Here is a 12,684-nt window from a genome sequence, read left to right as displayed (position 1 = left end):
CCTTCAGGGCTTTTTACTGGCTAACTGGGACAACGGTTTTCCTGTGACCGTTGCTGCTGGGTGTCTGCCCGGTAGGCTCTGTTAGGTCAATCGCCTTTCATAGTCTTTCATTCTCATAGGACGGATTCTTTGAACCGTTCCTTTACACCTCACAAGGTGGTTCCTGAATTTCAGGTCATCCAGGAGATAGTGATCTCTGCCCTTTGTAGGCCGGCGGTCTCTCCTAGGCAGCAATCAACTGGATGTCGTCTGTGCTTTGCACGTCTATGTACATCACACTGGAACACGTTGGCGATCTGACTCTCTCTTTATCCACTAGAGAATTCCTAAGAGGGGCTGGTCTGCTACCATGCAGACTATTGCCAGCCGATATCTGCGGTCGTTTATCAAGCAGGCTTCCTTGTTCACCTCCCTCCTGGTTCTTGCGGGGGTCTGGGCTCATTCCACTACGTGCAACTGCAGAGTAACTTGGCAAGGCGGCGACTTGGTCGTTCGCCAACGATTTCTTACGATTTTTTGCACTTGACACGTTTTCCTCCCAGGACACGGCATTTGGCCAGAGTATGCTGGCCGCGGCACAGGCGCGTCCCCACCCTTAGGTGGCTGCTTTAGGACGTCCCACTGTTATCCCTGTGGCCCCTGACGCAGAAGAAAACAAGATTTATGTCTTACCTGTTAAATCTTTCTTCGAGGATGTCAGGGGCCACAGGGATCCCTCCCTGCCGCGCCTGCTTCATTTGTCTTGAGTCATAGTTCCTCCGCTGAGGGTACTTATACATGTTACAGTTATGGTTTCTCTGTTGAGGAACCACACACACACATATGATTAAATGGATTTCTGTATGGGTTTCTCTTTCTTCTATCTTGTCTCCTGTCTGGCTTGGTACAAACTGAAAGTAGCTAGCCTAGGAGGCGGAGTAGAGGAGAGGAGCTGGGCTGTCCTGAGGACCTCACTCTCTACCCACTGTTATCCCTGTGGCCCCTGACATCCTCGAAGAAAGAGATTTAACAGGTAAGACATAAATCTCGTTATCTGTTTGATTTAAATAATTTCACTGAATGATTTGTCCATCTCCCTGCTTTTGTGAGCAAATAGCTCTGTCATTTCCTCCCATCCAGTACCAGATTTTTGTCGCTTTGATTGAGCTGTATACAGGAATTGGGATAAACCAGATTTCTTTTTGTGCTTTGTTTAACATACATACAGTATATTTCTCAGCATTTTTATTTGTAAGGGGGCGTTAGCTGCACGGTGTGTTCCCAGAGTACAATGGGTCATGCAGAAATGTGTACCCCGCCATAAGGAGGTGTAATGCATGCAGCCTATTGGGTTCACACTGACCTGTGCATACGTTACACACATGGAAACATTCGCCCCTTGTATGGCCCTGCTGGGGCACGTAAGTTAGATCTTTATTCTACCAGGAATATTTCCTTCTATCGAGTCCTTTGTGTCCCTTATATTGTGACTGGGTGATGTGCGGACACTGATTGGGATTGTCCCACTGCTTACAGGTTCCAATGACGCCATTTCACCAAAGTTTCCAGTGGAAGTTTTGGGTTCTGCCACAGAAAAGTTATCCGATCATTCACTCCTGAGGCACAAAGAGGGCATCTACAGTAAGGACCCTCTCCCTAATAGAGCCTGGGAGAAGATTCCGGAACAGCGGAGGACCCCTGCAGGTGCGTAGTCCCAGGTCACACCGTTCATTTCACTTATGTATAGTGGATTGTCACCACACTGGGCCTCATTCAGATGCGGTCTAGATAATCTGTGACTATAGGCAGGTTGTGCGTTCTTTACGGGCGCAGTGCACACTCCAGTCTTAGAGTTTAGAGGAGGTAACATGAAAGTCTGCAAAATGCATCTTGTCGCGCGACTGCAACCTCATAAGCATATAACATAGTACCAGCGTTGCAGCTTCCGCATTCTGCGTGGCCGTGGAAGCACTCGGGTGTCGGAATCACGTTACAGCTTCCACATTCTGCGTGGCCATGGAAGCACTTGGGTGTCGGAATCACGTTGCAGCTTCCACATTCTACGTGGCCATGGAAGCACTCGGGTGTCGGAATCACGTTGCAGCTTCCACATTCTGCGTGGCCATGGAAGCACTCGGGTGTCGGAATCACGTTGCAGCTTCCACATTCTGCGTGGCCATGGAAGCACTCAGGTGTCGGAATCACGTTACAGCTTCCGCATTCTGCATGGCCATGGAAGCACTCGGGTGTCAGAATCACGTTGCAGCTTCCACATTCTGCGTGGCCATGGAAGCACTCGGGTGTCGGAATCACGTTGCAGCTTCCACATTCTGCGTGGCCATGGAAGCACTCAGGTGTCGGAATCACGTTACAGCTTCCACATTCTACGTGGCCATGGAAACACTCGGGTGTCGGAATCACGTTGCAGGTTCCACATTCTGCATGGCCATGGAAGCACTCGGGTGTCGGAATCACGTTACAGCTTCCACATTCTGCGTGGCCATGGAAGCACTCGGGTGTCGGAATCACGTTGCAGGTTCCGCATTCTGCGTGGCCATGGAAGCACTCGGGTGTCGGAATCACGTTACAGCTTCCACATTCTGCGTGGCCATGGAAGCACTCGGGTGTCGGAATCACGTTGCAGCTTCCACATTCTGCATAGCCGTGGAAGCACTCGGGTGTCGGAATCACGTTACAGCTTCCACATTCTGTGTGGCCATGGAAGCACTTGGGTGTCGGAATCACGTTGCCGCTTCCACATTCTGCGTGGCCGTGGAAGCACTCGGGTCTCGGAATCACGTTGCAGCTTCCACATTCTGCGTGGCCGTGGAAGCACTCGGGTGTCGGAATCACGTTGCAGCTTCCACATTCTGCGTGGCCATGGAAGCACTCGGGTGTCGGAATCACGTTACAGCTTCCACATTCTGCGTGGCCATGGAAGCACTCGGGTGTCGGAATCACGTTACAGCTTCCACATTCTGTGTGGCCATGGAAGCACTTGGGTGTCGGAATCACGTTGCCGCTTCCACATTCTGCGTGGCCGTGGAAGCACTCGGGTGTCGGAATCACGTTGCAGCTTCCACATTCTGCGTGGCCGTGGAAGCACTCGGGTGTCGGAATCACGTTACAGCTTTCACATTCTGCGTGGCCGTGGAAGCACTCGGGTGTCGGAATCACGTTGCAGATTCCACATTCTGCATGGCCGTGGAAGCGCTCGGGTGTCGGAATCACGTTGCAGCTTCCGCATTCTGCGTGGCCGTGGAAGCGCTCGGGTGTCGGAATCACGTTACAGCTTCCGCATTCTGCGTGGCCGTGGAAGCACTCGGGTGTCGGAATCACGTTACAGCTTCCACATTCTGCGTGGCCATGGAAGCACTCGGGTGTCGGAATCACGTTACAGCTTCCACATTCTGCGTGGCCATGGAAGCACTCGGGTGTCGGAATCACGTTGCAGCTTCCACATTCTGCGTGGCCATGGAAGTACTCGGGTGTCGGAATCACGTTACAGCTTCCACATTCTGCGTGGCCATGGAAGCACTTGGGTGTCGGAATCACGTTACAGCTTCCACATTCTGCGTGGCCATGGAAGCACTCGGGTGTCGGAATCACGTTGCAGCTTCCACATTCTGCATGGCCGTGGAAGCACTCGGGTGTCGGAATCACGTTACAGCTTCCACATTCTGCGTGGCCATGGAAGCACTCGGGTGTCGGAATCACCTTGCAGCTTCCGCATTCTGTGTGGCCATGGAAGCACTCGGGTGTCGAAATCACGTTACAGCTTCCACATTCTGTGTGGCCATGGAAGCACTCGGGTGTCGGAATCACGTTGCAGCTTCCACATTCTGCGTGGCCATGGAAGTACTCGGGTGTCGGAATCACGTTGCCGCTTCCACATTCTGTGTGGCCATGGAAGCACTCGGGTGTTGGAATCACGTTGCAGCTTCCGCATTCTGCGTGGCCGTGGAAGCACTCGGGTGTCGGAATCACGTTACAGCTTCCGCATTCTGCGTGGCCGTGGAAGTACTCGGGTGTCGGAATCACGTTACAGCTTCCACATTCTGCGTGGCCATGGAAACACTCGGGTGTCAGAATCACGTTGCAGGTTCCACATTCTGCATGGCCATGGAAGCACTCGGGTGTCGGAATCACGTTGCAGCTTCCACATTCTGCGTGGCCGTGGAAGCACTCGGGTGTCGGAATCACGTTGCAGCTTCCACATTCTGCGTGGCCTTGGAAGCACTCGGGTGTCGGAATCACGTTACAGCTTCCACATTCTGTGTGGCCATGGAAGCACTCAGGTTTCGGAATTACGTTACAGCTTCCGCATTCTGCGTGGCCATGGAAGCACTCGGGTGTCGGAATCACGTTGCAGCTTCCGCATTCTGCGTGGCCATGGAAGCACTCGGGTGTCGGAATCACGTTGCAGCTTCCGCATTCTGCGTGGCCATGGAAGCACTCGGGTGTCGGAATCACGTTGCAGCTTCCGCATTCTGCGTGGCCATGGAAGCACTCGGGTGTCGGAATCACGTTGCAGCTTCCGCATTCTGCGTGGCCATGGAAGTACTCGGGTGTCGGAATCACGTTGCAGGTTCCACATTCTGCGTGGCCATGGAAGCACTTGGGTGTCGGAATCACGTTGCAGCTTCCGCATTCTGCGTGGCCATGGAAGCACTCGGGTGTCGGAATCACGTTGCAGCTTCCGCATTCTGCGTGGCCATGGAAGCACTCGGGTGTCGGAATCACGTTACAGCTTCCACATTCTGCGTGGCCATGGAAGCACTCGGGTGTCGGAATCACGTTGCAGCTTCCACATTCTGCGTGGCCGTGGAAGCACTCGGGTGTCGGAATCACGTTGCAGCTTCCGCATTCTGCGTGGCCATGGAAGCACTCGGGTGTCGGAATCACGTTGCAGCTTCCACATTCTGCGTGGCCGTGGAAGCACTCGGGTGTCGGAATCACGTTACAGCTTCCACATTCTGCGTGGCCATGGAAGCACTCGGGTGTCGGAATCACGTTACAGCTTCCACATTCTGCGTGGCCATGGAAGCACTCGGGTGTCGGAATCACGTTGCAGCTTCCACATTCTGCGTGGCCATGGAAGCACTCGGGTGTCGGAATCACGTTGCAGCTTCCACATTCTGCGTGGCCATGGAAGCACTTGGGTGTCGGAATCACGTTACAGCTTCCACATTCTGCGTGGCCATGGAAGCACTCGGGTGTCGGAATCACGTTGCAGCTTCCACATTCTGCATGGCCGTGGAAGCACTCGGGTGTCGGAATCACGTTACAGCTTCCACATTCTGCGTGGCCATGGAAGCACTCGGGTGTCGGAATCACGTTGCAGCTTCCACACCCATTCTGCGTGGCCATGGAAGCACTCGGGTGTCGGAATCACGTTGCAGCTTCCACACCCATTCTGCGTGGCCATGGAAGCACTCGGATGTCGGAATCACGTTGCAGCTTTCACAGCCATTCTGCGTGGCCGTGGAAGCACTCGGGTGTCGGAATCACGTTGCAGCTTCCACATTCTGCGTGGCCGTGGAAGCACTCGGGTGTCGGAATCACGTTACAGCTTTCACATTCTGCGTGGCCGTGGAAGCACTTGGGTGTCGGAATCACGTTGCAGATTCCACATTCTGCATGGCCGTGGAAGCGCTCGGGTGTCGGAATCACGTTGCAGCTTCCACATTCTGCGTGGCCATGGAAGCACTCGGGTGTCGGAATCACGTTGCAGGTTCCGCATTCTGCGTGGCCATGGAAGCACTCGGGTGTCGGAATCACGTTACAGCTTCCACATTCTGCGTGGCCATGGAAGCACTCGGGTGTCGGAATCACGTTGCAGCTTCCACATTCTGCATGGCCGTGGAAGCACTCGGGTGTCGGAATCACGTTACAGCTTCCACATTCTGTGTGGCCATGGAAGCACTTGGGTGTCGGAATCACGTTGCCGCTTCCACATTCTGCGTGGCCGTGGAAGCACTCGGGTCTCGGAATCACGTTGCAGCTTCCACATTCTGCGTGGCCGTGGAAGCACTCGGGTGTCGGAATCACGTTGCAGCTTCCACATTCTGCGTGGCCATGGAAGCACTCGGGTGTCGGAATCACGTTACAGCTTCCACATTCTGCGTGGCCATGGAAGCACTCGGGTGTCGGAATCACGTTACAGCTTCCACATTCTGTGTGGCCATGGAAGCACTTGGGTGTCGGAATCACGTTGCCGCTTCCACATTCTGCGTGGCCGTGGAAGCACTCGGGTGTCGGAATCACGTTGCAGCTTCCACATTCTGCGTGGCCGTGGAAGCACTCGGGTGTCGGAATCACGTTACAGCTTTCACATTCTGCGTGGCCGTGGAAGCACTCGGGTGTCGGAATCACGTTGCAGATTCCACATTCTGCATGGCCGTGGAAGCGCTCGGGTGTCGGAATCACGTTGCAGCTTCCGCATTCTGCGTGGCCGTGGAAGCGCTCGGGTGTCGGAATCACGTTACAGCTTCCGCATTCTGCGTGGCCGTGGAAGCACTCGGGTGTCGGAATCACGTTACAGCTTCCACATTCTGCGTGGCCATGGAAGCACTCGGGTGTCGGAATCACGTTACAGCTTCCACATTCTGCGTGGCCATGGAAGCACTCGGGTGTCGGAATCACGTTGCAGCTTCCACATTCTGCGTGGCCATGGAAGTACTCGGGTGTCGGAATCACGTTACAGCTTCCACATTCTGCGTGGCCATGGAAGCACTTGGGTGTCGGAATCACGTTACAGCTTCCACATTCTGCGTGGCCATGGAAGCACTCGGGTGTCGGAATCACGTTGCAGCTTCCACATTCTGCATGGCCGTGGAAGCACTCGGGTGTCGGAATCACGTTACAGCTTCCACATTCTGCGTGGCCATGGAAGCACTCGGGTGTCGGAATCACCTTGCAGCTTCCGCATTCTGTGTGGCCATGGAAGCACTCGGGTGTCGAAATCACGTTACAGCTTCCACATTCTGTGTGGCCATGGAAGCACTCGGGTGTCGGAATCACGTTGCAGCTTCCACATTCTGCGTGGCCATGGAAGTACTCGGGTGTCGGAATCACGTTGCCGCTTCCACATTCTGTGTGGCCATGGAAGCACTCGGGTGTTGGAATCACGTTGCAGCTTCCGCATTCTGCGTGGCCGTGGAAGCACTCGGGTGTCGGAATCACGTTACAGCTTCCGCATTCTGCGTGGCCGTGGAAGTACTCGGGTGTCGGAATCACGTTACAGCTTCCACATTCTGCGTGGCCATGGAAACACTCGGGTGTCAGAATCACGTTGCAGGTTCCACATTCTGCATGGCCATGGAAGCACTCGGGTGTCGGAATCACGTTGCAGCTTCCACATTCTGCGTGGCCGTGGAAGCACTCGGGTGTCGGAATCACGTTGCAGCTTCCACATTCTGCGTGGCCTTGGAAGCACTCGGGTGTCGGAATCACGTTACAGCTTCCACATTCTGTGTGGCCATGGAAGCACTCAGGTTTCGGAATTACGTTACAGCTTCCGCATTCTGCGTGGCCATGGAAGCACTCGGGTGTCGGAATCACGTTGCAGCTTCCGCATTCTGCGTGGCTATGGAAGCACTCGGGTGTCGGAATCACGTTGCAGCTTCCGCATTCTGCGTGGCCATGGAAGCACTCGGGTGTCGGAATCACGTTGCAGCTTCCGCATTCTGCGTGGCCATGGAAGCACTCGGGTGTCGGAATCACGTTGCAGCTTCCGCATTCTGCGTGGCCATGGAAGTACTCGGGTGTCGGAATCACGTTGCAGGTTCCACATTCTGCGTGGCCATGGAAGCACTTGGGTGTCGGAATCACGTTGCAGCTTCCGCATTCTGCGTGGCCATGGAAGCACTCGGGTGTCGGAATCACGTTGCAGCTTCCGCATTCTGCGTGGCCATGGAAGCACTCGGGTGTCGGAATCACGTTACAGCTTCCACATTCTGCGTGGCCATGGAAGCACTCGGGTGTCGGAATCACGTTGCAGCTTCCACATTCTGCGTGGCCGTGGAAGCACTCGGGTGTCGGAATCACGTTGCAGCTTCCGCATTCTGCGTGGCCATGGAAGCACTCGGGTGTCGGAATCACGTTGCAGCTTCCACATTCTGCGTGGCCGTGGAAGCACTCGGGTGTCGGAATCACGTTACAGCTTCCACATTCTGCGTGGCCATGGAAGCACTCGGGTGTCGGAATCACGTTACAGCTTCCACATTCTGCGTGGCCATGGAAGCACTCGGGTGTCGGAATCACGTTGCAGCTTCCACATTCTGCGTGGCCATGGAAGCACTCGGGTGTCGGAATCACGTTGCAGCTTCCACATTCTGCGTGGCCATGGAAGCACTTGGGTGTCGGAATCACGTTACAGCTTCCACATTCTGCGTGGCCATGGAAGCACTCGGGTGTCGGAATCACGTTGCAGCTTCCACATTCTGCATGGCCGTGGAAGCACTCGGGTGTCGGAATCACGTTACAGCTTCCACATTCTGCGTGGCCATGGAAGCACTCGGGTGTCGGAATCACGTTGCAGCTTCCACACCCATTCTGCGTGGCCATGGAAGCACTCGGGTGTCGGAATCACGTTGCAGCTTCCACACCCATTCTGCGTGGCCATGGAAGCACTCGGATGTCGGAATCACGTTGCAGCTTTCACAGCCATTCTGCGTGGCCGTGGAAGCACTCGGGTGTCGGAATCACGTTGCAGCTTCCACATTCTGCGTGGCCGTGGAAGCACTCGGGTGTCGGAATCACGTTACAGCTTTCACATTCTGCGTGGCCGTGGAAGCACTTGGGTGTCGGAATCACGTTGCAGATTCCACATTCTGCATGGCCGTGGAAGCGCTCGGGTGTCGGAATCACGTTGCAGCTTCCGCATTCTGCGTGGCCGTGGAAGCGCTCGGGTGTCGGAATCACGTTACAGCTTCCACATTCTGCGTGGCCGTGGAAGCACTCGGGTGTCGGAATCACGTTACAGCTTCCACATTCTGCGTGGCCATGGAAGCACTCGGGTGTCGGAATCACGTTACAGCTTCCACATTCTGCGTGGCCATGGAAGCACTCGGGTGTCGGAATCACGTTGCAGCTTCCACATTCTGCGTGGCCATGGAAGCACTCGGGTGTCGGAATCACGTTGCAGCTTCCACATTCTGCGTGGCCATGGAAGCACTTGGGTGTCGGAATCACGTTACAGCTTCCACATTCTGCGTGGCCATGGAAGCACTCGGGTGTCGGAATCACGTTGCAGCTTCCACATTCTGCATGGCCGTGGAAGCACTCGGGTGTCGGAATCACGTTACAGCTTCCACATTCTGCGTGGCCATGGAAGCACTCGGGTGTCGGAATCACGTTGCAGATTCCACACCCATTCTGCGTGGCCATGGAAGCACTCGGGTGTCGGAATCACGTTGCAGCTTCCACATTCTGCGTGGCCATGGAAGCACTCGGGTGTCGGAATCACGTTGCAGCTTTCACAGCCATTCTGCGTGGCCATGGAAGCACTCGGGTGTCGGAATCACATTGCAGCTTCCACATTCTGCGTGGCCATGGAAGCACTCGGGTGTCGGAGTCATGTTACAGCTTCCACATTCTGCGTGGCCATGGAAGCACTCGGGTGTTGGAATCACGTTGCAGCTTCCACATTCTGCGTGGCCGTGGAAGCACTTGGGTGTCGGAATCACGTTGCAGATTCCACATTCTGCGTGGCCATGGAAGCACTCGGGTGTCGGAATCACATTGCAGCTTCCACATTCTGCGTGGCCATGGAAGCACTTGGGTGTCGGAATCACGTTGCAGATTCCACATTCTGCGTGGCCGTGGAAGCACTTGGGTGTCCGAATCACGTTGCAGATTCCACATTCTGCGTGGCCATGGAAGCACTCGGGTGTCGGAATCACGTTGCAGATTCCACATTCTGCGTGGCCATGGAAGCACTCGGGTGTCGGAATCACATTGCAGCTTCCACATTCTGCGTGGCCATGGAAGCACTCGGGTGTCGGAATCACGTTGCAGCTTCCACATTCTGCGTGGCCATGGAAGCACTCGGGTGTCGGAATCACGTTGCAGCTTCCGCATTCTGCGTGGCCGTGGAAGCACTCGGGTGTCGGAATCACGTTGCAGCTTCCACATTCTGCGTGGCCATGGAAGCACTTGGGTGTCGGAATCACGTTGCAGCTTCCGCATTCTGCGTGGCCATGGAAGCACTCGGGTGTCGGAATCACGTTGCAGCTTCCACATTCTGCGTGGCCATGGAAGCACTTGGGTGTCGGAATCACGTTGCAGATTCCACATTCTGCGTGGCCATGGAAGCACTCGGGTGTCGGAATCACGTTACAGCTTCCACATTCTGCGTGGCCATGGAAGCACTCGGGTGTCGGAATCACGTTGCAGCTTCCACATTCTGCGTGGCCGTGGAAGCACTCGGGTGTCGGAATCACGTTGCAGCTTCCGCATTCTGCGTGGCCATGGAAGCACTCGGGTGTCGGAATCACGTTACAGCTTCCACATTCTGCGTGGCCATGGAAGCACTCGGGTGTCGGAATCACGTTGCAGCTTCCACATTCTGCGTGGCCGTGGAAGCACTCGGGTGTCGGAATCACGTTGCAGCTTCCGCATTCTGCGTGGCCGTGGAAGCACTCGGGTGTCGGAATCACATTGCAGCTTCCACATTCTGCGTGGCCATGGAATCGCGTTGCAGCGGAGTACGCAGTTCCTGAGCATGTGGGTATGGCTTCAGTAGGGGTCCCTGTTCCCTTGTAGGGTCTGCTACACCTGCCTCACCTAGGGCTGCTGCTGCCTCAGCATTGTGACAGCATATAAATCCGGCCCATTGGATATTGACTAAATACTAATGGTACCCTATATATAATTTTTATATTAAAAGGTTTTCGGGATGACCTGGAATCATCCAAACAACTGCCTCAACAAAAACAGACATCCATGCTGGGATCCGAGCCACAGAGTGAGTTTGGGGGCTACAGTAAAGCATCGTATGGCACTCTCCTCCCTGAAGTGTTGCGGAGAGAGAAGAGAGAGCAGTACCATCTACACTCATCCTTTGGGGACAGTGAGTTCTTTCCTTTACAGCCTGAGGTTGATCATACAGAAGAGCAGCTTTCGGACATGACGTTACCGCTGAGATACAGTTTATCGGACATGGATTCTGGGTTGACCCAGACTAAGATAACTGGTTACACAGGGCCTGATGTTCACGGAAGAAGTCTCAATAATATGAACACACCAGGTAGCAGGGGCTGCTCTCCCACCAGCAGCCGAGACCCCAAGCTTAGCCTGAGCGGAAAACACAAAGATCATGACCACCCCCCATCCTCTGACAATCCTGCAAACCATTTCCAAGGCAGGTTCCAAAAAGCCGAGTCAACACGAGGTCAGAGTAATGCCTCCAACCAGAGCCTGGATGAGCTTTGGGCTCGCTTTACACAAAGGAGCAAAAGTCAGCTCTCTGACACCACCAACAAGCTGGAAATATCACTGGTGGAGCGCCTGGACCGACTCGCAAGGCTCCTACAAAACTCTACGCTGTCTCCTAAAGATGCCAACAAAAGTTCCCAGATATTGCCGGAGAACGCAATAGAAAGGAACCAGACGCACATGAAGACATCAGCAGGAAGGTCTCAGAAACTTAATGGGAGTCCATATGAAATGGAAATATCTGATGGCTCCGGGAGCCTGCATTCACAACATAAACCTTATGGCAGTGTTTACAGTAGCGGGTCGCTGTATTCAGAGGCCAGAAGCACAGGAACTGGAAGTACCACCACCGAGTCAGAAGCTGCTACACACACCAGCAGCGAAGCCTCCACCAGGACAGGTCACAGCAGTTCTATGTCCACCATCGACACTGTCCGACTCATCAAAGCTTTTGGCCCAGAGAGAGTCCGCCCGTCCTCAAAGCTCTCCCGTCTCTACAGCACCATTGACCTTCAAAAGAAACGGACTGTGGAAATCCTTCAGAAACCAAGCCGGGGGTCTACTTACCGGCAGCAGGCCGGACTGGTGCTCAGCGAACCCCATAAAAGTCCTAAGAAGGTATAGGAATAATTCTATACCAAGGGGAACTGTCTGGGTGCTCCGTGCTTTCCTTGTCTATACCAGGGGGAACTGTCTGGGTGCTCTGTGCTTTCCTTGTCTGTACCAAGGGGAACTGTCTGGGTGCTCCGTGCTTTCCTTGTCTATACCAGGGGGAACTGTCTGGGTGCTCCGTGCTTTCCTTGTCTATACCAGGGGGAACTGTCTGGGTGCCCTGTGCTTTCCCTGTCTGTACCAAGGGGAACTGTCTGGGTGCTCTGTGCTTTCCTTGTCTGTACCAAGGGGAACTGTCTGGGTGCTCTGTGCTTTCCTTGTCTGTACCAAGGGGAACTGTCTGGGTGCTCCGTGCTTTCCTTGTCTATACCAAGGGGAACTGTCTGGGTGCTCTGTGCTTTCCTTGTCTATACCAAGGGGAACTGTCTGGGTGCTCTGTGCTTTCCTTGTCTGTACCAAGGGGAACTGTCTGGGTGCTCTGTGCTTTCCTTGTCTATACCAAGGGGAACTGTCTGGGTGCTCTGTGCTTTCCCTGTCTATACCAAGGGGAACTGTCTGGGTGCTCTGTGCTTTCCTTGTCTATACCAAGGGGAACTGTCTGGGTGCTCTGTGCTTTCCTTGTCTATCCCAAGGGGAACTGTCTGGGTGCTCTGT

The 12,684-nt window shown here is 54.6% G+C and overlaps 1 protein-coding gene across 1 annotated transcript in view; it reads left to right on the top strand.

The window, feature by feature from the left end:
* The window catches only part of ALMS1 (ALMS1 centrosome and basal body associated protein), a 140,783-nt gene that overhangs the window by 92,404 nt on the left and 35,695 nt on the right, over window positions 1-12,684 (top strand). The window contains exons 10-11 of the mRNA XM_083159976.1: window positions 1,516-1,683; window positions 10,871-12,036. Of these exons, the coding sequence (XP_083016102.1) occupies window positions 1,516-1,683; window positions 10,871-12,036 (1,334 nt within the window). The remainder of the gene's footprint in view (window positions 1-1,515; window positions 1,684-10,870; window positions 12,037-12,684) is intronic.

The sequence above is a fragment of the Crinia signifera genome, chromosome 1, assembly GCF_055691185.1.
Source record: "Crinia signifera chromosome 1, ASM5569118v1, whole genome shotgun sequence".
Taxonomy (NCBI): Eukaryota; Metazoa; Chordata; class Amphibia; order Anura; family Myobatrachidae; genus Crinia; species Crinia signifera.
The sequence above is the reverse complement of the archived record's forward strand: the minus strand, read 5'-3'. Positions and strand labels throughout refer to the sequence as shown.